General features: G+C 45.2%; 1 protein-coding gene across 1 annotated transcript; it reads right to left on the minus strand.

Moving 5' to 3' along the window:
- lima1a (LIM domain and actin binding 1a) lies at positions 1-22,947 on the minus strand. Its single transcript, XM_063208142.1, has 11 exons — positions 22,788-22,947; positions 21,169-21,214; positions 16,789-17,109; positions 5,737-5,806; positions 4,576-4,667; positions 3,894-3,941; positions 3,755-3,803; positions 2,960-3,009; positions 2,625-2,758; positions 2,193-2,375; positions 1-1,513 (listed from the first exon to the last, which is right to left on the minus strand). The coding sequence occupies exons 1-11, from the start codon at positions 22,910-22,912 to the stop codon at positions 685-687; spliced, it is 1,947 nt and encodes a 648-aa protein (XP_063064212.1). The 5' UTR covers positions 22,913-22,947; the 3' UTR covers positions 1-684.
- Positions 22,948-25,515: the final 2,568 nt, after the last annotated feature.

The following is a 25,515-nucleotide window of genomic DNA, read 5'->3' on the forward strand; positions in this document are numbered from 1 at the left end:
TGGATGTATAGAAATTATTTATTTCAGCACATTTGTCACAAATGGTTAAATTGATCAAGTTCACATTTGAATAAGACCTTTAAACAACCCACACGGTGCAATTATTGAACAAGTTGAAACAAGTGAATAGGAAGACCCAAAAAGCCTTGTCAGACCATCAACATAACATGACCAAAATACAAACATGACACAAAACATACAATGAGAGTAAGGATAGTCTTGAAGAAAAAGAAGATTTAAAACCAAAATAAAATGACATTAAAATGTTTCACATCAACACCCCCATAACAAGGGATGTTGGATGGGAGGGAGGGTGAACAGACAAAACAATGCTTTGCATCTCAGTCTCAAGCGACTTAGTAATGCAAAACCACTTAAAAATCACTTAAAAAGACGCATACAAAGCTGATACACTGGATAATATATAGTGTCCTGTATGATATGACTTGTAGAGCTGCACCATCAGATGCAGTGCTTTACCTCCTCTGCAGCAGTCACAGGCACCTGCAGAGACCGATGGAAATCACTGCACCACAGCCATATTGGAGGAAAACGTTTGGATAGACATTTGCTTTGGTTAAATCAGATAGATTGAGCCAAAAAGAATATGATGGGCATAATAATAATACTAAAACAGTCATGCTCTCAGTTTTCTTGGCATTTTTGGTGCTAGGTAGTCCAATATTATACATCCTCCTCTTCCTCTTCTTCCTCCTCTTCTTCCCCTTCGTAGTGGCGATTCTGTCTAATCACGTCTTCCACAGACATCTCCTGCTGCTGCTCCTCTGCTTCCATCTCTTCTTCATCACTGGCCATCATCGCCTCCTCCTCCTCCTCCTCCTCCTCTTCAGCCTGTTGCTTTCCCTCTTGCTGCAGGGTTGCTGCTTCCTCCTCCTTTTGCTCTTGCTCTTGCTCTAGCTCTAGCTCCTCCTCTTCCGTGTTACTTGGTGCCACTTCCTCCTCCTCTTCCTGTTCAGGGCTCTGATTGGTCAAACTCACTTCCTGGTCCTCTGTGGACATCTTGGCCAGCTGAGGCAGGGACGAGCACGCGTCTTTGGGGACGGAGGACGACAGGGAGGACGGGGCGTTCGGGTTGCGGCAGAACTGTCGGCTGCGCTCCCTCAGAGACGAGGTCCTGCGCAGGCTGGTGAGCTCAGACAGCTCTGGACTGTGGACCGGCGACAAGACGTCGCCCTCCGGTGGCCACTTGGCGCACAGCGACCGCACCCCGGGACTCTCCGGAACAGGTACAGCTCCAGCGCCGGAAGCAACCACGGGGTTTCCACAGGCCTCTCGCAGGGGCTGGGCCACAGGTGCAGGTGACCCGTCACCGGCTGCAGCAGCAGCAGCTCGAGGAGGCCAGGAGATCTTCAGGCGGCCCGTCTCGGTCAGACGCTCCACAGAGCCAGTAGGGACCTTCTCCAGGGAGCCGGCCAGGGAGCGCGTTTCCAGGGAGGCCATCACCACGTTCACCTTGGCCAGGGGAGAGTCCTCCACCACGGGGCTTGTGATCCTAGAGAACAAGAGGAGAGTCAGAGAGAGTAGAGAGAGAGAGATTCCATTGGCCCATCATTTCTGGGTTCTACAATTGCAAGGGGGAGGAGGGGGAAATCCCCCTTTAGGCAGAACTAAGGACTGTTCTATTCATTGTAGGAGTATTATGACACGCCCCTTTAGGCAGACCGAAACCTGGTCACGTTAGGTGCCCATAGCAACCTATTACATTGGCATATCTCTACAGATTCGGACAATGGCTGGGTCGTCAGGAAAACGCTTCCACACACTTGTTTAACTCTTGGGAATGCGGGCAGACACTTAATTTGGCCTGGGGGTGGCGTATCTCTAAAGAATCTCTGGTAGAGTTACTTTATTGATCCCTCAGGGAAATAGAGTCATCAAGTAACTTGCGCCCAATACACATGAACATTGTAAGACACACCCACACCCAGTGAAGGGCAAACTGGATTCCTTAGTTACGTTAAAATCCAGTACCACATATTCCAAATTACCCAGTTTTAACTCCGATTCAACCAGGTGATTATCTGGTTGAATGACCACCTGGTTGAATTGGACAGGTAAAACCCAAGTCATTTGGGATATGTGGCACTGAATTTGAAGTACTAATTAATAGTTTGCACATCACTGTGCGCGCCATGCACGCACGACTAACATCAAGACAGGTGAAAGTCTACCTCTCAGCAGTCACTGTGCTCTCCCTCGGCTTCTCTTCTGGCACAGGTTTGGGCGAGCCTTCCCACAGCTCCTTGTGTGGCCGGTGTCCAAAGCCCTCGTCATAGTTGCCCTTGGCCTTGAAGAGCTGGCAGAAGTGGGGCTTGCAGTAGACACTGTTGTGCAGGGAGGCGTAGTTGCCCAAACTGACCAACAGAGGGAGATGGTGGATCACGGTTAGTCAAACCAGACTGAGACCCATTGAAGAACAGGTGAAATGGTAAAGCAACTCATGTAAAACACAGATACTACGTTTTAACCTGCAGCTAGAAAAACTAAAATTGGCAATGCCTACACAATATCAAGGCTTTGGCAGCCTTTTTCTCAGTTTCAATGTTGGTGTAGTTGCACTTTGCCTTTGTGGCCTATAGCAGTAAAGCTGTCTGGTGTCTGACCTGAGCTTGGTGTTGCAGTGGCTGCAGCGGAAGCAGGTGCTGTGGAAGACCTGCCGATTGGCCATCAGCCGCTCCAGAGGGTACACTGTCTTCTGGCACATCACACACGTCTCCCGTGTAGGCAAGCTGAACTTCTACACACACACACAATCACAAGCAAAAATATTGACATTTACATTCAGGTTTATTAAAATGCATGTATAAATACAAACAAATAATGAAAGTGGATATCTATGCCATTTGCGATTACTCAAAACTGTACCATCCAAATTCAATGGATTTAACATTGATGAGAGCAAGACAGCGTCCTTGAGCATGACTGGTTTTAAACGTACCTTGGCTGATTTAGGCTGAGTGGCATCATAAGGAGACATGGGTGCAGTTCCTGCAGGCACAAAGATTACATTTAGCACCATGAACCATCACCATTCAGCTATGCGAGTAGAGGGCAGAGCAAACCGCAGCGGACCTTCACACTCTGATTGCCATCAAACCAGGCCAGGGGTGCATTTCTCAAAGCCATAGTTGCTAGCTACGTTAGCTACTTTGTTGTTAGCCATGCAATTTCCCCTTGGCAACTACCCAAGTTGCTTACTGGATAACAACTATGCTTGCGAGAAATGCACCCGTGGACTTGTAATGAGGCATACAGGGCAATACCCCAGTGGACTGACAGTCCTGTTGCCTTTGCGTTTTTTTTGTACGTATTTGGCGGGGCAAAAATGTCTGGGCCTCTTGGCAATTTCTCCAAATTATAGTTACAAACTATGTTAACTACTTTGTTGATTTCCATGCAATTTCCCATTGGCAACTACCCAAGTTGCTAACTGGCAAGCAACTGCTTGAGAAATACAGCCCAGAACTGGCCTGGAACTGGTGATCAGGCATGCATAGTATATCCTGGTGGGCTAACAGTCCTCAGGGGGTTGATGCTGTTGGACTTTTGTATTTTCTTATCGACTGGTCCACAATTTCGAGGGGGCATCCTAAAAATGCCTGGACCGTTTTTTTTGGTCCAAAAAAAATTAAGTCCTCATCAAAACATAACATTGTGTTTTCTCTACATTCAGAGTATGAGGTAAAACATCAGAAGGACTTGTAGTGTATTTTTATGAAAAGTCTTAGCTCACCATTGCTGTCCGTTGAGGAACCCTTTCTGCTGTTGGGCTCTGAAGCACACTGTGAACAGAAGATATGAAATGGATTGGAATGGCACCTCTACACTAGAGTACAGAATTTAACAGATGGAAGGAGGGAATTCTCACTTACCGTCTCCACAGTACTTGGAGGAACGTTCTCCTTTTGAACCAAGTCACTCTGTAGAAACATTAACAAATTAAATTGGAAAAAGTTAGAGGAGAGAATGTTACAAAACCTCAAGTCACTTGAAACTCTTGTACAGCTCTGTTACCAGCTCTAATATAGCCTACAGCAGAGTAGTTTTTTAACAGGGAGAAAAGAACTTATAAATTCACAAATAAACGAGGAGCGTGCTGCATTGGGTCAATTGTTTAAAGAAAAATCAGGTGCTCTTCGGAAAGGACATCAAAAGATGCTTAGCATCTGACTATCCACAAAACGTGAAGGCCCAAACGGTAGGCTCCTTGTTGAAAGAGGTAGTCTGAATGGATTGGAGGCAGTCTGATTTTGGTAAAAAAATCCTTTATTTTAAATGGTTAACGGCTATGCGTCTCGACTGCAAACCAGTGGTCATCAAGGGTAAAGCCAATTATACTGTAAATGCCCTTTTCTGACCACACCAATTAACTTTTGAGAGATGTGATGGGAACGGCATCATGGCCCAAAAGGCAGGACAGTGACTAAGTCAGTGAAGATTTTGTTTTAGATAGGCAATTCATGTCCGACCGATCTGAATGCAAAACTACTCATTGTGACTAACAAAGTCTTGTGATGTGCACACGGGTCGTGTGTGTGTGGGGAGGATGCTCACGGTGCGAGAGGGAGTGCTGAGGATATCCTGCTTGGACACAGCTGCCTGGTAGATGGCCATCCGGTCCCGCAGCGGAGTCGTCTCAACTTTCTCTGCTCACACAAAAGAAAGGAAGGAAACAAACAGAAGAGGAGGAGAGGAGAGGAGGAGAAGAGGAGAGGAGAGTTTGTGTGAGGGAGAAAGAGCGAGCGAGCGAGCGAGCGAGAGGGGCAGGGACAGAGAGGTAGTAGAGACAGCAAGACAGAGAAACAGAGACAGAAGGGGAGACTGAGACAGAGGGGAAAAAAAGGACATGAAAGAGAGAAGTGAGCCGAGATTGAGGAAAAACGTAGGCGAGAAGAAAAGACTTGGGTCAGGGTCAGAGACACTCCTCCTCCAGTCTGCAAAAACTCCCTTTCATGCAGTAGAGTAGAGCAGGACAGAGGCAAAGTCCTGTCCCACACAATAACAATAGCCAGACTGTACTGTGAGGCTAGCTTGGGAGAGACATGAGAGAGGAGAGGCAGCAGGGAGAACAGAGTCCTCTACTCTACCAGGGGCCTCTGGAGACCAGCCACACACTCACTCACTCACTCACTCACTAAATGCCTCATTGCTCCCACACTCAGGAAGATGCCACAGATACAAGATACAAGAAAGAGGGTTAAACCTTAGCGAGTAAGGGAGGCCTGGTCAATATATCATTATATTACTCTTCCATTAAGCAGACCCCTTATCCAGTTAAATCCCAGAAAATTAATGACCCCAATCAAATCAATTGTTAACACCTTCAAAAAGGTGTAGAATGTTCGGACATTGAACATTAGGCCTATATGGATTTTTGAACTCCATACAGTACAGTTGGGAATTGTAGAATTTTGCTTTGGTTGTAGAACACATTCTTTTAAATGTACAACCCAACTTTTAAATGTTAGGCTACTGAAGAATCTGAATATGAAGTGATAAGCAAAGGGGGCAGAAGCCAGTGGTGAGCCCTTGTCTTTCTATGGCCACCTCAAGCAGTAAGACTAACATTTACTCTGTTCACCCTTCACCATAATAATCTCTTCATCCTTACCACAGGTCCTTTATTTGTAGTTACTGTACTTTGTGTGTTTGAATAAGATGAAACCATACCCAGCGCATGGAGAAAACGGTCTTGTGTGTGACAAAAACCCTTACCTCCACCTTGCAGATGCATGTTCTCTGGCATGCTGGTGCTAGACCCCATACGGCTGGATTCCTTGGACACCTGATCAAGTAACACAGAAAACACTCAGTTTAAGGCTCATAGAAATCAACTGAACTCGATTACAATTATATGCTCTCATGGACAAAGCTAACCTTGGCCAACTGAATTTCAGGTCGTTAAATAAAACAGGGTTTCAGAGAACACTTGCTTGAGGAGACACTTGACTAAAACCTTGAAGGTTACAATTTTATCTTTTGAATCTCACTGGCAACCCAACAGAATATCAGGTAATAAATTAAAACATTAGTTAAAATTAAGGTAAATACACTCAGTCATGTAACTACAGAACACACAATAAAATCCTTGGAGTCAATATGCAGTTGCTGTAGGCTTTATTAACACCTCTGGTGAGAACAGCCAGCCAGGGAAGGCTAATTGACTAATTGATTATGGCGTGCAGCCTGATTGGCTAATTGCTAATTAAGCCTTCCATGAACTTTCCGGAGTATCCAATCACTGGGTGTGACTAATTAGGCTGACACACTACCAAGGCTCATACCAAAGATTTTCATAGGAGAGAAATATATCCTAAACTCCGCCCACCCAATGCAAAGGAGTGTGCTCAAATACTCTGAGTGCATTCCAATATGCGACCTTGCCTCCTCCACTTGCGCTTGTCTCCTCGTCCCACCTCCTGGCCCCTCCTCCATGGAGAAAACGATAAAGTTTCCCAGCTGTCAGCCTAGCCACAACAACTTTTGAGGGACTGTTTTTCATTCACCATCCCAATTGCAAATGAGAAAAAGTCCTACAATTGAGCTTTTACGAGAAGCAAGTGGAGGAGGCAAGTGGAGGAGGCAAGGTCGCATATTGCAACGCACTCTCTGTCTCCTAAGGGGGAGTTGTCCCCTCCTTCTTCTTGTCTTTTTGTGGTGTTTGGTGGCGTTCACCGAACATCACATGGATACCGGAAAAGAACAAGCCTGAAGTATATTTTTCTCCTATACGATTCTTTGCCTATAGTCTCCATCATTGCAGGGCAAAGGTCTCACCACACAAAAAGATGAGATGAAGTTAATATTTTATGCAGAGCTGTGCAATGTTTGATTTGTCTTTTAATGTCTGTGTGTGTCTGCAGTTGTGTGTGTTATGTGTCGGCTCCTATACACCTTCATTTCTTTTGGGATCAATAAAATAATTCTTATACTGTACTCTATGTGTAGGCAAGTGTATTGTAAGAAATTAAGTGTGAAAAAGCGCAACACTGCTACAATTACGGTCAAACCAAAACATTTATTTTGAAAGCAGACATTTCTGTGATGTCAGCTTTCAAAATAAATTGTTTGGTTGAACCGTGATTGTAAGTAACAATGTTGTGCTTTCCCACAAAAAGGATCTTTCTTGTGGCGCTGTGGTGCAGCGCTCTAAACCCACCCATATTTGGGCTTACATTGCCCATGGGGATCCCGGTTCGAGTCCGACTGGGGTCATTTCCAGCCCTGCCCCATCTCTCTATCACAACTATTTCCTGTCTCCTCTCATACTGTCCTGTCATAATAAAGACCAAAAACCCCCAAATATATATATATATTTTAAAAGTATCTTTCTTCATCCACATACAGTATGCAGCCTCCACCAGCTCTGCTCTCCTCCATCCACACATGCCCAGTCTGTCTGCCAGCTTTGGTGCCCATGCTGTTAATCTTGTAATGTGCTCAGGCAGCCACAGCAGGGTGCAGCACACACCACAGTCCTGTCCGGCCCTGCCAATGCATCCAGATAGTCTCCACACACTAGGGAGGCTACAGTACCCACTCTTAATCTACACACAAACCCACCCACCAACCCAACCAGCCACACTCACCCAGCCTTGCCACCCACAGTCCTGTCCGGCCCTGCCAATGCCCAACAAATGCATCCAGATACTCTCCACACACTACTAGGATACACACTCTTAATCTATACCCACAACCCACCCACCAACCCAAACAGCCACACTCACCCAGCCTTGCCACCCCAAGGGTGAAGCACACATCATTGTCCTGTCTGGCCCCTGTCATCGTATCCAGGTCCACTCACTCCTCCAACATGATCTCCTCCCCATATGTCTTTTTTTTAAATTAATTGACTAGATGGCAATATTTGACGCTAAAGGTATGCCCTTGGCATCAACACTGCCGCACGCTGCACTGCACTCAAAACCGCTCCCTTGCAGAAATATGAATGGGTATGCCCTCTGTGTCAAATATTGCTGTTTGGTCAAATGGAAACGAAAAATGACACCAGGGGTACACTACCCACTCTAAATCAAGCCTTTACACACCCACCCACCTCCCCAGCCACAATCACCCACCCTTTCCACCAGAGCCGTCTAGTAAGAGAGTTACATCATTCCCATAGACCTCAATGGCCCATTCTTTCCACAGCAATGGCGGCTCTCATGGAGCCTCACAGAGCCTTTCACATGTAAATCGCCATTGACCATAGTTCCAATACTTAGTTCTTAGGAGATGGGCGTAGAACACAGAAAGTGTGGTAAAGGTAAAGGTAATTTGTTTCTACTTAGTCTTTGTTTGGTATGTAATGGTTCGGTGTTAGTCTCCAGCGAACAGAAAGTTGCTGTCTAGATATATTTGAATCTACGTCGTGAATCACATCCCAAACCGACTTCCGGGTCCCCAGTTGTCACAACTTTCTTATTAGATGGCTCTGCTTGCCACCCCAAAGCATCACCACCCACCCACCAATCATGCCACCCCAAACACACTCTACTACCCACGGTGCCCCACACCCATCCTCCATGCCACCTCTACCATCTGCACACAAAAAGCCCAGTTTAATGCCCAGCACTCAAAGCCCCCTCATCAGTATTGTGAGCATGTGCCTGTGCCTGCATTAAGAACTTAAAACACAAAGACACACAAATGACCCAAGTGCGTGCATGAGGTATTGAGGGCAGATGAAGATTCTCAGAGGATCATGCTGAAGAGCGAGCAGCGTTCATATTTGGGTGTGTTGTTGCTCGCCCCACAGCTCCAATCTCTCTAATCCCATCCCAGTTTGATGCCACTGGGCTGGCATGTGGCTGACTCTTATTGTCTGGAGTCTGGAGTGGGGGAAGGGAGGGGAGGGGACAGGCTGGGCACTGGGCAGCTGGTAGACTAGAGGCCTTAAATACAATGGTCCCGGGTTTAGAAAAGGGTGGGGGGAGTGGCTGTGCGGATGTGTAAATCCACATTTGTTTGGGTTGGATCATGGACGTATGGTGGGAGGAGGTTGAGAGAGAGGGAAAGAGAGAGAGAGAGAGAGAAAGAGAGAGAGAGAGAGAGAGAGAGAGAGAGAGAGAGAGAGAGAGAGAGAGAGAGAGAGAGAGAGAGAGAGCAAGAGAGAGAGAGAGAGTGTGTGTGTGTGTGTGTGTGTGTGTGTGTGTGTGTGTGTGTGTGTGTGTGTGTGTGTGTGTGTGTGTGTGTGTGTGTGTGTGTGTGTGTGTGTGTGTGTGTGTGTGTGTAAATCAACATTGTGTTCCTCCTCTCACTGGATTAATCTTACGAAGTAAATGGAGTGGACAAAAGCCAAGCAGCCAGCCAGACAACCTGACAGCCAGCCAGTCAGCCCAGTGGCTATTCTACATTGCTGAGCATCACTGGACAGATGGATGGACAGTGTGTGTGAAGAGGGTGGGGTTGGGAGATGGGCAGGGGGCTACACACCAAACACCAAAACCCAGATGAGGATGATTCATAGGAGCGGTGGGGGGATGGGGGGGGGCTTACAGATATTACAGGTCATTGGTTACAGCTAGGGGTCGACCAATACAGTTTTTTTAATGGCTGATGCGATACCGATTTTTTTTTTCATCACCCTTGGACGATACCCGATTTCCGATACCCGATATTTGGGGCCGATATGGGTTAAAAAAAAAGGATAGAAAATGACAAATATTCCAGGTCTCAAGTTAAAAATAAATATTCCTTCAACATTATCAAATTGAGGTAGAACTTGTAACATTTAAACACCCACTCTAACAATCAAGTAATGTCTAACAATCAAGTAATAAAAAAATAAAAAGTGTCGAATGACATAAAATAATAAATATTGCGTATCGGCCAAAACCACACGCGTATCGGCCGATACCGATACACTTAAAAAATGCAAATATCGGCCCGAAACCGATACAGATATATATATCGGTCTATCCTTAGTTACAGCCCCTGGACCCGTGTGGGGATAGGTGCCTCGCTCAAGGGCCATGAAGGGAGGAAGGGACTGGTAAGGGTGGGGATTGAACCTGCAACCCTGTGATCCACAGTCATTACACCATGGCTGCCGCTGGTGAGGGCTTTGGTGAGGGGTATCGAGACAATTGAAGGGGATGGGGGTTGGGATGACACAGAGCTATTCAGGGGATCCTGTACGTGGTGATATGGATTTGGGGGTTAACCTTGGCTTGGGGGTGAAGACAACAATCACCAACCGCCAGGCATCAACCAACGGCACACTGGCAGGGGATAAGAGAGGCAGGGCAGGAGGCCTGTGACACTAATCTCCCCAGTTCAACACCAGCGGGGGGTCTGAGAAGAGCAGAGGAGAGGAGAGGAGAGGAGAGAGCAGCACTGTGTTGAGCTGAGCCGGCCTAGTCACACACAACCACAAACACGCAGGTCATTACCAGGCTCTGCTCAGTGCCCGCACCAATTAAACAGATACGCTACGGGGGTGAGGAGGCCACCACAAAAGGCACTTACAATGCACGCAACACTGCACAAATGGCACGCAACGTACGGCAGCTCAACTAAATGCAATACAATTCAAATCCACATGCAACAATGCATGTCCTTGCACTTTGATGTCAGTCTGTAAATGTCAGTCCTGTGAATGTCTATGTCCTCCATGGTATAGAGAGAGAACCTTTTTCAATTAATTCAATAATTTCAATTTCCTTGTATGACCTGTATATGAAGAAACTGACAATAAAAGCTGACTTGACTTGACTTGAACAAATGAAAGCGGCTGTGGATAGATGGTTTACTGTCACAGCCAGCATGTGCCCCATAACACCTGGTCTAGGGCCATGCAAGATGTCGTGTCGTTCACATTCTGTCAGAACTATTTATTGCCCATTTATTGCCTGTTTTGCTGTGTAGAGCCAGGCTCAGACCTACAACCTTACAGAAACCCTGCTGGTATTTGTGGCAGACACACTGCCAAAGAGGGCTAAACGCTGAACTATTGGCTCAGTCAGTGCAGCATTTTCTTTAGAAATATGTTATGGCTGCTTCTAAAACTTCATCAGGCAGGACCATGAAAACCAGATAGGAAACAAGTGGCAGAGAGAGATGGGGTAGGGTTGGGAAATGACCCTGTCCAGATATGAACCTGGGTCTCTGTGGCCAGTGAGCCCGTATATTAGCACACTGCGCCACAGCTGGACCCCTGAACCATTACATTACAGTTAGCTGACGCTTTTATCCAAAGCGCATTACAGTCATTTACAGGGTGTTGGTTACAGCCCCTGGAGCAACATAGGGTTAGGTGCCTTGCAGAAGGGCACTTCAGCTGTGGAGGGAGGTGTAGGGAGGGTGGGATTCGAACCAGCAAACTTCTGATCTTAAGGCCACCTCCCTAAACATTAGGCCATGGCTGCCCTGTGGACCATCTTTCTGAGGAGTCTAGACTCCAGAGGAGAGGTTTACTAAGGCTGTACACTGATATGTGCTAGCTGGCGTCCGTTACAGCAGTGTGAGATGTCGTATCAGCATGTGGCTCTCATGAGTCGTTAGCGTCGCTAATCCAGTTAGCTGGACAGGGAGGGTCATATGATAAAGTTCTTCAGGCCTTGACTGTCCGTTGGCATGTTCCTCTTGCCGAGTAATCATTTTCACTGCGCTTCTTACTTCCAAGGGCCGAGCGAACAACAACTGCATTGTGCTCGTCTGTGAGGATTGTCATTCATCCAGGACAGTTATGTTATCCACAGGGGTTAACTCCTCATGCCAATTAATCATTTTCACATCATTTCTTAATTCACAAATGTCTTTAAACATGCAAGTGGCAAAAAAACAACACCTGGATTGTGTTTGTTTCATTGATCTAGCTCATGGTATTCACAGGAATTAAGCTCAAAAGCAACTGGACTTTGTTTTTGAAACTTGATGGTCCTCAGTTCCAGAAAATAAACATCTTTCAAGCTGCAAAATGAAGTCCACTTGGGTACAGCTCGACTCTATTGGGGTGCATTGTGATTGTGATCCTATAAAATCCATTAAATTAAAAGAACCACAATCCACAAAGCAACCACAAAGGTTTCAACATGTCACACTATGAATCACCATATGCAGCAGTGAATTTCTTAACAGAGCACTTGCAGTGAGGGACTTGGGAGTTTGGGTGATTAAGGACTGTGTTTGGCCCTCTCTCCCCCATGGCACAGTCCTAATGGCATGGGCATGCAGGAAGGATAACTGGACGCAGTACAATCAACCCACGCTATTGAAATGTCCAGTGGGTGGCATTGACGTGTCCAAATGGTAGGGCATTCGTCTGCCATGCAGCTGATCCGGGTTCGATTCCCGGCCCGGGTCCTTTGCTGGCCCTTCCCCATCTCTCTCTCCCCACTCACTTCCTGTCACCACCTTCACTGTCCTATCATAAATAGAGTAAAAAAGACCACAAAAAAGAAAAAGAAATGGCCAGTGGGTAAGGCCTATCCATTCACTAATATGGGTGTACCAAGATGACAGACTTGGTTGATCTTGGTTGAAGAGTCTGTGAACCTGCCTGAGTATTTACGTCTCTACTTGCCTGTCTGTCTACCTCTCTGCTGGTCTTGCCTCTCTGCTTGCCTGTCTGTCTGCCTCTCTTCTTGTCTGTCTCTCTGCTTTCCTGACTTTCTGTCTCTCTGTCTGCCTCCCTCTCTGCCTGCCATCATGTGCCTGCCTGCCTCCCTGTCTGCCCCATGACATCAGCACCAGGGGAGCGATCACAAGGCTGGGGTGCTGGAGGGTAGTCAGGCTCGAGATAATAAGGCTATGGCCCAGCTTCAGTTTTGCCCACACATGCAGTAGTTTATGTACTTGACATCTCATGATGAGAAAGGACAGTGCGTAAGGCCTGAGAATCAGTGGGAGAATCAATGATATGACAATATCGCAAATATCATCTTCTACGTTACGTCATGTCACATTTGCTACCCTACTGTTACGTCATCGTCACCAGTCACCACATTAAACAGCTTTATTGATCTCAGCAAACCTTTTAACCTCAGAAAACAGCCATATACTCCAAGTAGGTGGTTTATCCTCAAAGAAACGTCCATATAGGGACTCCAGGTAGATGGGGTAACCTGGGGTAGTTTCTCAGAGTGAGTTGTAAACACTGGCCTTTCATTCACTCTACAAAGAAGCCATGTACTGTTGGGCTGCTCTTTGAGGAGATGTGTAACTGGCTCAGAATAACCACATGCAGACATTGGCTGGTGTGTAAACCTGCTTTTATAAACACAGTCAGTTTCTGTACATCTCAGAGACCTGTGTAACGAAACAAAATCACGAAAGCTTTAAATGTTTTTCGCCTTCAAGCGTTCCACTTCATGCCGATATCCTGCTGGCCCCCCTTTTTTTGTCTCTCCTCACCGGTTTTCCCCTCACAGTGAATCCCGTCACTGTGCGGAACACTGGGCATATACACAAGGCCCTCTTTGTTCACGCTGCTCTCTCTCTCTGGTTATCTTGAACACGTAAGCTATTAGACAGTGGGAAAACGTGGGCATCAGCAGATGAGTAGAAGTGAAACATTCAGGGCCCTAAGCGATGTAACGACACCACCCCTACTTGGGGATTTAAAGCGAAATGAGAGAAGCGTTGACATTTAGCCAGATCCAGATATACAATGTCCAATCATACCTGTAGAACATATGGAAACACCAGGAAGTGGTGGAGGAGGATGAGTCGTAATTGTTGATTTAACACAACTGACTACCTATGTTTGCAAGTGACAAGGGGGGTCTAATGTTGATGAATAAAGTTGAGGACAGTGAAATTCTTTAGCTGATGACGGAGGTTTGGCATGGCGAGGTTAGGTGTAATCTAGAATCTAGAATCTAGAATATTTGTCGAAACTGTGTATCTTGAGTCATGACTGAATGAAATCGTCTAAAAACACACAGAATTTCAAACCAATAAAACAATACCAAAAAACCCCTAAAGTCTTACAGATACTGATGTAAATACTGGGCGAAGAAAACATGTTGCTGAAGTCAAGACGCCATGTTGTTGACCCAGGCAGCCCTGGTCTCGTGGTCTGGGGTCTAAAGACAGCTCAGGTTGGTTATGAGAGAGGCCCTTATGAAGACAGGCTGCATGTGACACAGCATCACTAACAAGCCCCTTGGGAAGAGGCAGTGGTGGAGTCAGAGCCAGAGTCATAGGGGCGCCGCACCACAGACCCATGTGCTTGAAAACCCTGGCAGCGCTGGCTATTTATAAGCATCCAACCTCAACCTCAACCAGCCTTAGAGCTTGGGCAGATCAACAATGAGTCCTCGACAGCACACAAACACACACGCACGCACGCACGCACGCACGCACGCACGCACGCACACACACATACGAACACGCACACGCACATACGAACATGCACACGCACGGCACACGCTCCCTCCAACACACAGACACAGGCAGACAGACAGACAGACAGACAGACAGGTACAGACCGACAGACACGTATGTACGTACGCACATACACACACACACACACACACACACACACACACACACACACACACACACACACACACACACACACACACACACACACACACACACACATTTCCACAAACATATCCACACGTAATCACATGCATATACTGTATGCTGTGGGTCTATATGGGATAAATACATCAGCTGATGGCTGTCATGGTAAAACACATACAAACACACAAACAAGCCTCCCCGATGAACTAATTTGTGGTCAAATTGGAAGCACACAGTTCATATATGGGGACTTCCAGTGATGGCTGGACAGGAGCCAGGCCGCATCTGACTACCTCAGCGCTGTCAACAAATGGGTCAACTGGTGCACACGCTTAGCCCAGACTGGTACACACGGTGCAGTGTTGTTGGCAGGAAATACTGTGAAGTGTAAGTCAGAATGTGCACTGATAGCCCAGCTAGCATATGTCTAGACCAGGCAGTCATAGACCACTGCTAAAGCTTGAGTAAAGAAAAAAAACTGTTGTTTTCAAATGGTCACCAGATATATGTTGGGAGCAGAGTATTTTGAAAGTACTGTAACAGTTAAAAATAACTTAAAAAAAAAAAAAACCCAAAAAAACCTTGTGCTGCTTCAAGTGTGATGACAACTGTGTGATCAAGATGTAATCCCTTATTTTTTGCTTGATCGGAGGTTAATCGTGAGTATCGTATCATGTAGTGTACATGGAGTAACAAAAAAAGATTTCACCTCACGATTAGCTTACGATCTGCAATCTTATGGTCGCAAGAACATTAAGACTGTTTGAAATCCTGGTCGCCCCTTGTGAGTAAATTGCACAGTTGAGGCAGTACTACAATCCGATTTGACACTACACATGCACAAATGGGCAGAACAGCATGATTCGCTCTTGAGCACATCCTGACCTCCACATCAAGTTTAGTGTGAGGATGTGAGTCGTGAGATGTCAGCTTTTAAACCATGTGATTCCTTCGTACCGTGTGAGCAGGAGCTGAATACCCACGATTGAAAATATCGCACAGTGTATGCTAAATTAAAAGACAAAACAAACATGTTGACATGTGCAGCGTTGACGTGTCCTTCCCCATACTACTGTGCCTACGGTAAGCGCATCACCACTACAGCATGTCAGACTCCACTCATTGAACCTCACTGTCTCCCATTCAACCATTGTACTCAACTGACATCCTGATCCCTCAGCTTACACTTACTCTTATACAAGTCCAGTCCACCAGGAACAATGGAGGATTAGCGTAGACACAGTAGTAAAGACTGCACTTTTGCTCCTTGTCTTTATGAGAAAGTTTCATGTACCATGTCCAGGTTACACAGATGTGTTTGAGCACTAAGTCATTTGGTGATTTTTATTGGACATACTGTATACCCAACCCAACAACAACTGCTGCTTGCCTGAGTTTGAGCGTGCCTATGATTGAAACTTGGGTTGCTTGGCTGACTGTAGAGCAGGGCACGTCCGCCATGGAGGAGAGCATGCAGGAGAGGGCATTAGGTACTGCCGTCCTCCATTTACATTAGTGTTTATCAACTGGGGCTCTACAGCCCCCTAAGGCAGTGTTTCCCAACCTTTTTGTGTCATGTACCCCCTAAGTCTTTTCGTTGTGCCACGAGTACCCCCTAACTCATGTTTTACATCACTTTTTCTATTGCGGTGTGACTATGCTCCATGAATTTGTAAAAATTACATTTTTCCAAGTACCCCCTTCAGTTTGCTCGCGTACCCCTAGTGGTACACGTACCCCTGGTTGGGAAACACTGCCCTAAGGGACGTTAGAGACGTTAGGGTATTGAGAAGGATATAGTTGTGGGGGGTTCAGTTGATCTGATTCATTTGCCATTAGGGGGGCATAAGTCCATTAGTAATGCTAAGGGGGTCATTGGCAGCCTATGATGAGGTCAAGGGGGCATCGTGCTTCTGATGAGGTCAAGGGGGCATTTTTTGTCAAAAAAAAAAGGTTGAGAACAACTGATCTCCATTGCTCCTACTGATGTGGGATTCAAACATAGGCCAGGCCTAACCAAGACCCCATTGTCACAACCTGAACTGCATAAAACAATCACTTTGCTGTGCTTCAAACGTGGCAGTCTAAATGATGGAGAAAAAAATTCACTTTTTTGTTCCCATTTTTGCTTTGGGATTGCCAACCCAGGCAACCCTGGCAACCCTTCCATCTTCCATTCCCAAGACCCATGTCCTAAACATTAGGTCACATACTCACATACTGTGCAGTGCGTTTCATAAATTGCATAATATTGCGCAGTGCACATTATTAATGGATTTTAAATCGACTCACCTTCTTCTGCATGTTCTCCCCCTTCTCGAACATCATCTTCAGGCTGGTGAGGGGCACGTTGGGCTTCTCTGTGGCGCTGGGCACGCTGGTGGCACTGGGGTCCATCTCCTGGCGTCTCTCCTGGCTCTCCATATCCTGCTCCTCTGACATGGGATCCCGGGCAGCAGGCCTGGCTGGGGGGCGCAAAGCTCGGGTTTCTCCAGTGGTGGTGGTGCTGGTGGTGGATGATGCGTCAGGGTCTTCCTCAATGGACGAGGCCTTCTCCCAGCGCTTCTTCAGAGCGGTCAAATTGCCACTGGTGGAGGGCAGGTTCTCCACAACCTGTAATGCCAAAGGGGAAAGAGAGATTGTTATCAGTCATGTGTGTGTGTGTGTTCACCTTCTTATTTATCTGGTTCAGTTTTACTGTAGCAAATTGACTTCTTTTTTGGGGGTCCTGGAATGATGCTCCCTTATCTCTTCTCAGAGACTTCTTCAGGTCTTATTCAGCTTTTCTGCTCCATGTGTTGCCAAAGTACGTTTTTTACTGCAGCTTATCTGTAGTGTCTCTGGTCCACATGTTTCATGATGAGCTGCCATAGGTGTGTATATTGGCACCAGAAGGTAAGTAGCCTTTAAGTGTGTTTAACATTTACATTTAACAGGTTAGCTTCTTCATAGATAATCAGACTGTCTAATGAGTTCTACTCTCACTGGGATGGACCTGTTCAGAGGGCTGTCACAAATATATGGGTTTTAGTCATGTAATGTGCAGTGAGTCTAAACCACTGTAGTGGTCGGCTGGATGATTAAGGCATCTGTCAATCGGAAACTGGTTTGCTTTTTGGAGGGTTTGCACATTGTCTAGTGACCTTGTTTCACTCTGACGCTGGGATCTTCACCACTGAGTGCAGTTTCAAATTGAATATTGTCGGCATTCCGTTTAAAAGCAAATTCTGGAATATTACGTTTACATGCGTAGAACAGTGCTCGGGATGAATAAAGACTTTAAAGAGAGACTCGTGCGAAATGTTCTTTGCATCTAACTCCGATTTCAGTGTAAGAACCACATGAGTCAGCCATCTAATTCACCTGATTGAAGCCAGGGATGTTGTGGTAGAGAACACTTGGGCAGGATGTTTTCCAACAACTTCCATCACATGTATCCAATTACTTTATTTATCAGAACCATTTAAAGACTCAAAGTTGAGCTAAGACAGATCTGTTTGAAAGAGTCTGCAACGGCTGGATTAGAAATAGATCTAATGGTGCCAAAACACTATTCAAAACACAGTTCCACATAACACAGTTCCATTGGACTCTATTGATGATCTACAATTTTACTGTGCACAGGGCCACTGACAGCTTTGGCTGGGCCCAGGACAAAGTTATCTAAAAGGGCCCCCACCCAAAACATAGAATGTAATGAGGACCAAATGCTGGGGCCCCCTCTCTCTCTGGGCCCGGGACAAGTGGCCTGTTTGTCCCCACTTGTTGACTTCCCTGTTCTGAATTTTCTAATTCAGATTCTGCTTTGATATTTAACAAATCTGTCAAATTTGACACTGACTCAAATTATACTTCGGCAATGCTGACAGTAATGGATACTGGCTTTACACAGAGAATAAATGGAAGAATAAATGGTCACCTATAAGCTTACTTTTTGGGAAAAAAAATCAGCAGCACATAAAATAAGCACTGTGTGAGCAGATACAGCAATTCTGTACCCGACTACAGAATATCTCCTAAATCAAAGATGAGAGACATTGAATGAAGAAAATGTTTCTCTCCAACTGCCTTTCTTCTCTAGTTTTTCAACACACACTAAAGTAGTCATAGTACCAACCTCATCTTACAGTATTGCTAGATACATAAACTTCCAAGACAAACTTCAATAAGAAAATGAAATGAACAGAGAGAGAGAGGGAGAGAGAGAGAGAGAGAGAGAGAGAGAGAGAGAGAGAGAGAGAGAGAGAGAGAGAGAGAGAGAGAGAGAGAGAAATTGGGGAGTGCAGCAAGTGAATCCAGGAAATATGCTTCTGTCAGCAGCACACAGCTCCCCCTGACACAGGATCTCATTCTGTTTCAATCTTCAGAACATTTCAAGAATGCTCTGCCTTTGCCAGATCAGAAAGACAAATGGTTTCTAAAACTTCACTCAACGTCTCTGCTAAATGGCCCATCCATAACACCGCTTGGCTATCCATAACAACAGAACTGCTCACAGCAAAATGAGGGGGAAAAAATCTTGATTAACCAGCAGACATTTCGCAAGCCAGAAAATTATGTGCAAAGCAATAAACTATTCATCACGCCAGTTACACTATTGTTATTGCTTTTTTTTATCCTTTTTTTTTTAAAGTTTAAAACAAATTCGTAGAAAAGATTGAAAGTTTGAGACCTGATGTATTGTAGGTGCTCTCCGTTTCAGCCTGACGGGACGGGGGAATAATGAAAAACCTGCCCCAGATGTCAGCTTTTAGAGAGGGGAGAGGGACCAGCCCAACCCCCTAATGGAAGGAAACAGAGAGGCTTAGGATGAAGAGGAAGGGGAAAGGACAGCACAAGGGGTGGAGGGTGTGTGTGACACAGAGCGAGAGAGAGAGAGAGAGAGAGAGAGAGAGAGAGAGAGAGAGAGAGAGAGAGAGAGAGAGAGAGAGAGACAGAGAGAGAGCGAGAGAGAGAGGGGGGGAGAGGGGGGAAGGAGAGCACGAGGGGTGAAGGGGTGAAGGGGTGTGTGTGTGTGAGAGAGAGAGAGAGAGAGAGAGAGAGAGAGAGAGAGAGAGAGAGAGAGAGAGAGAGAGAGAGAGAGAGAGAGAGAGAGAGAGAGAGAGAGAGAGAGAGAGAGAGGGAACGGTACAGAAAGTCAGTCAAAAGGACAGAGACCAGCAGCCAGAAAGCCAGAAACTTCATTCAGCAGAGAGATTAACCCTTGGAGAACCAAACACCATCCGGCACACATTCCCCACACCTCATGCTGTGTGCATCGACCCATTAATCATATGTGAGACTGATAAATGGAAACATAGGAGAACAATCATGCAATTCAAGCATTTATGTCATGGGAAAAACAACTGGAGATAAATATGTGGAAAGCTGAAGCCAAATGGCATTTTCCATCTGAATAGTTTTGAAAAACAAAACAAATGTAACAGATGGTTATAATAGCCCTCTTTTGTCTGATAAATGAATAATAAATAAACAAATGTTTCCTTCTTCTATCTACCCCCCTCAACAAATTATGAGTCAGCGGCCAACAGGTTGAAAACAGGCTGTGTCTTCAGAGTAATGACGAAAATCAACAACTCCAAGAGCAAACAATTATCTTGAATTTTCCATCCACAATGCATCTATCTCTCTGCTGCTGGATGCCATCCAGTGGGGCTGGAGAACTGAGTTTTCGGCTTTGCTCCACAGTTCCAGAATAGAAGAGGTGAATTATGAGGCAAGATACAAATGATCCTCAAACAGGTTTAGATCAATTGTGACGAGGTGTGACGAACCACTGAGGCAGCACTGACTAGCTGGCAACTCTTATACGGGCAAGGCACTTTCCCTTAGTTATAATGTCAGACTAAATGTTTTTTTTTTGTCGCAATATCTTGAATGGGATGTCAACACTATCACAGCTTGAACTGACACTACTTGCTGAAGCCCAAGTCTATTAGGCACTGTCTTTGCTTCTATATCCATTACAGCCAGTGACCTGTCAAAGGTCAGGGATCAAACTAGGACCCACTACCACCACCAACAAGCTCCACGCGGGATTAACCCCGGATATCCTCGTTGTGAAACGACAACCCCTTCCCCTGCTGTACCAGTAGTGCTAGAGCCAGCCCATCAGGACGGCAGTGTAGTGATCAAGTCCCCAAAGAGGCATAGCCATACCTGCCGCAGTGCTGTCCCTCCACCTCCTCTCCTCTCCACATCAGAACACCATAGCAACTCCAGGCGTCTGTTGCCGAGGTCTGCAAGTCTACCCCATCACCCAGCTATAGGGGTCAGGGCTGGCCCATCCGTAGCCTATATCCGTATATTCTAAGCACACTCTACAGCTCCTCACCCACCAATACAGACTAGCATCCTACAGCAAACACCGGGCAAGTGGGTGTGGTTACACCAAACTACATGGGGTATTACCAGAAGATTAGTCTAAATAAGGATCAAGACAACTAGCCGCATGTGGATGCACACTACACTGAATCAGCGCAGGCCTTGCATGAAACACCGGCAAACAGAGATCGAAATACACGTGATATCAAATGGCGTGGATGTCTAGGGATGTTACCAGAGTGAACTGGCCTAATGAGAGACCCCAAAATCAACATTTTTCAAAACAACACATTTTATTTATTTTCTCCAACTCATGGCAGTATTGAAAAGATGCATAATGACACCTACTGTTTTCTTCTTGTCCCCCTTGATGTCCTCCGCTGCTTTTTGGTACCTATGATGAGGGGCAGAGACACAGGGTTCAAGTCAAGGCCACTCAGTCCTTCCTGTAAGACCATTACAGTAGATGGCGTGTTGACCTTTTCAGCCACCAGTCATGACATGTCGTTAACACAGTAATGCTGACCCCTGGTGGCTAAAATATAAATTGCTGCTAGAAGAGAATTTCCAAATGCAATAACACAGTTTGAAAGAAAGAAAGAAAGAAAGAGAGAAAGAAAGAAAGAAAGAAAGAAAGAAAGAAAGAAAGAAAGAAAGAAAGAAAGAAAGAAAGAAAGAAAGAAAGAAAGAAAGAAAAAAAGAGAAACTGATAAGAAAGTTTAGTCATACACACAAAATGATGATGAAACATTGATGATGAAATACACCACACGATGACATAGACCAAATCTATGTAGCCTACCCTGTTCCTTTATATCTGGCTAGTGATCCCAAGGTAAGTAATTGCGGTGTGGAGAACTAAAAGACAGAGGTAGGTAGGAAAGTCATGCAGTTCAACAGGACTGACACTGTGGTGTACTGTGGGTTTCCAGATAAGCGTGTTACAGAAACGGAAAGCAAAAGAGGTCAGCATCAGGTGACTTCAGGTGGCATACATGGATGGGTGACTAACAGTCCCTTATACACTCTACTGAGACAAGTGGCATGCATAACAGCACACTGGAAATACCCACAAGCTTTTAAAGGACCAGTTCTGCCCATTTCAATATGCGGTTGCATTGCTGCTCACGCTACCCTTGACTTGTCAGTACCCGGTGATGCCACTTTTTTCGGCTCAGCCGTTTCCGAGATCTGAGCTATTCTAATAGGGGCAGATTTTGTTTATATTAAAAACTTTTTTTAACATAGGCCTACTCCAAATATTTTCCCAAAAGGTATTGCTGTTTGCTAGTTGTCTGCTGATGTTGCATAACCTTTTGGACATTTTTTTGGGAATAAATAAAGATGTTTCTTTACACAAACACCTGCCCTCATTACAATGGCCAGGATCTCAGAAAAAAGGCTGGGAAAAAAAACCCTCAGGTACTGACAAGTCCAGGGCAGTGTGAGCATTCCAACTGCGTGTTGAAATTGGCTGGAGTTAACCTTTAAGACATGAGGAAACACTGCTCCACAGAAAATATCAAAGTTGAAACTGTACGGTAAGTAGACAGATGATCAGATGACTCAGACAGACAGACAGACAGACAGACAGACAGACAGACAGACAGACAGACAGACAGACAGGCAGGCAGACAGACAGGCAGGCAGACAGACAGACAGACAGACAGACAGACAGACCGGTAGGCTGCCAGACAGACAGACAGACAGACAGAGAGGTAGACTGGTAGGCAGACAGACAGACAGAGAGGCAGGCTGGTAGGCAGACAGACAGAGAGGCAGACAGCCTGACAGACAGACAGAGAGGCAGGCAGACAGTCACACAGACAAGCAGACAGTCACACAGACAGACAGGCAGACAGGCAGGCAGGCAGGCAGGCAGACAGACAGACAGACAGATTAATTCATGTCACACTAGTCACATGGGCAAAGCTAAGCATCTTGGGAGCTCCTGTAGTGACACATACTTGGAGAAGCGCTCAGCGATGGAGCTTGTGGTATTCTTGCCCACAATGGAGACCTCTTTGGCGGCCATGCGCATGGACTGAGAGTTCTTCTCTCCTCTTTGGAATGAGCTGCTGCTGGTATCCATGGCAACTCTGCTTGTTGTTTCCTCTCTTTTCTCTGACCGACCTAAGGAGAGAAAAACAATGTGAGGGATGCACGGGTCAACATTCACTCAACTCTACTGAATGCAACCTGATATAGAGTATTATTTAAAGTTTTCACCAGTGGTACCGTAATAGTCATTTAAAAGGTTAACTACCATAGTACTACACTACTAGGCCTATGACATAACACAGGGCCTTCAGTAATGCACTACGACTTGGTAATTGCCATTCTGGTAACAGCACATTTATAACACATCGTTTTAACAACCCTAAGTATTGTCATAGAAATGTTGTGAAGTATTTGGGTTCTTTCAACAGCATATGCCCATCTGTCAGTGGGCCCATCTGTACTAAGAGGCTACACATAGGCTATTTACTTTATTTATTTATTGAATGAATGAATGAATGAATGAATGAATGAATGACGAAAGGAAGGAAGGAAGGAAGGAAGGAAGGAAGGAAGGAAGGAAGGAAGGAAGGAAGGAAGGAAGGAAGGAAGGAAGGAAGGAAGGAAGGAAGGAAGGAATGATTTATTTCTCTTCACACTAAACACCGTCATTTAGACTTTCAGTTACGTGTCATGAAAAGGTAGTATGGAGAGAAGGGTCCCCAGGTGAAGCTAAATATAAGCTTACAAGCTGGGGCCTGCATGTATACATTAGGTAAAAATAGGTAGGCTATTGTAGCAGAGATAAATAAAAAAAGATAGTCAGGTATACTGTAGGTATACAGGTATATTGTATAGTTGAAGATTTTTTTTAGGTGGGCATACTGCATATACTTGTGCAACTCTAAATAATGGATCAATCAATTTTAGGTGGGTATAATGAAATCCCTGAAATTTCGAGGTGGGCATACTGCGTACTGTACCTGCGTTCTACGTGGACTACACCACTGACAGTATGTATTTAACTAAGCATCTCTTCCTCTATTACGGGAAATATGAGAGGTGAGTCATTCACTCATCTCTCCCACACAGTTCATAGTAATTACTCGACAACGCGGGAAAAAGAAAGTAAAATTAAACTTCTCTGGAGATTCCCTGCTCGTTTCCAAATATATTGCCTCCAGACCCAAGAGAAGGAAGTATATTATAATGATGGTGTGACTAACAGTCTTCACAGCAGGGCCAAGCCTGGGTCTCTTTATATGGGTCAGGAGGCCAAAAGAGATGCTCAGAGGCCTCAAGTCAACAATTCAACATATCATCTTATTGTCACAATACAGTTACAATTACACTGACAATGAGAAACAAAATAAAGACACATTTGTGTCATAGTCTCGAATGAGTCGATTGGGGATATTGGTGATGAACAGATGGCAATTTCCTGAGCTCCAGTAAACAGTGAGTCACTGTCTTGAGTATGAGGGCTTAAAAACACCTGTAATTCACCTGGAGAGTTTCACCTGAAGCTGATACTGCCCAAACAGGCCAAGACAGAGGCCTCCCGCCTGCCACAACACTGATAAGCATAGAGGATGTGGCGCAACGCACATATTTGAGAAGGTGAGCAAGGTGGGTATTAGATGCCTTAGATCAGTGGTGATTACAAGACTCTAACAAACTGCCCTTACATTACAAATTGTAATACACCAATATTAAATAGACTTATTTTCAAATGTTATTAAAGTTCTCAATTCATTTTTCAAATTATTGCAATGGGTTATTTCCAAAGTGATAAATAAGCAATAGAAAATTAAGATTGGCAAGACTGAGTTCACAGTATGTCACATAGACTTTGCGGGATTTTTAACACAGACTTCTATGGGGGCTGTAGAATGTTTGAGTATAATAAGATCTGGGGGGAAATCCTTACTCCTCGAAGGGTTAAGCACTTGAGACATGTCAGAAAGAAACACTATCTCACAGATCAAATCAGACAGGAAGCAGTTCTAGCTAATGCAGGCCTGTTACAGCAGATAAGATGCCTTCCATGATGTGACGCAACTCTCTTATTTACTTCAGAGGTAGCTGAGGGTGTTGCGAAATCTTATACAGTAGGCTTATGTTTGAAATTTAGAGTGTGTACATCCACAAACACAGTAATCCAAGCGCCAGACAATTGTAGTTGGCCTAGATAGTGTCAGATATATAGTGGTTTGTACACTGGGTATAAGATTTAAAAAAAATACTCAATTGTTTATTAAATGGCAGTCTGAGGGAGATCCCACTAGTGGATCAAAATACTGACATTTGTTCTATATTGTACACTCTCTGACACTACATCCTATATAAATACACAAAGACTTAAATGGGGGTGCCAGCGAACCATTGGGAAGAGCACAACAGTAGATGGAAGAATACAACAGTAGATGCTGTTCTCAAAGGCTGTGGTTGTCAAACATTAATGATAAAACCGTATGAACACCAGTCCTCCCCCAGTCCATCACCACTACATCCTACTACACCACCACATCCTACATCACCATAAGACACTATAGTGCCTCCACGTGCTTCCACTCAACTCCAAGGTTCTCACCAAGTGAAACAAACAGGCTGATGCATCCTATAGGATGTTTACATAAGATGTGTATTTTATAGATTTATAGATGTGATATACTGCACGTAAGTCCTTGGCAGTAA

Source organism: Engraulis encrasicolus, chromosome 10 (genome assembly GCF_034702125.1).
Source record: "Engraulis encrasicolus isolate BLACKSEA-1 chromosome 10, IST_EnEncr_1.0, whole genome shotgun sequence".
NCBI lineage: Eukaryota > Metazoa > Chordata > Actinopteri > Clupeiformes > Engraulidae > Engraulis > Engraulis encrasicolus.

Bases quoted from the DNA above. Each gene is read 5' to 3' on its own strand.
- lima1a (XM_063208142.1), bottom strand. From the start codon at position 22,912: ATGGATACCAGCAGCAGCTCATTCCAAAGAGGAGAGAAGAACTCTCAG. The intron at 17,110-21,168 runs GTAGGTGTCATT...TTGGCATTACAG, and splicing joins AGGGGGACAAGAAGAAAACA to GTTGTGGAGAACCTGCCCTC. The intron at 1,514-2,192 runs GTAGACTTTCAC...CTTGTTCTCTAG, and splicing joins AGCACAGTGACTGCTGAGAG to GATCACAAGCCCCGTGGTGG.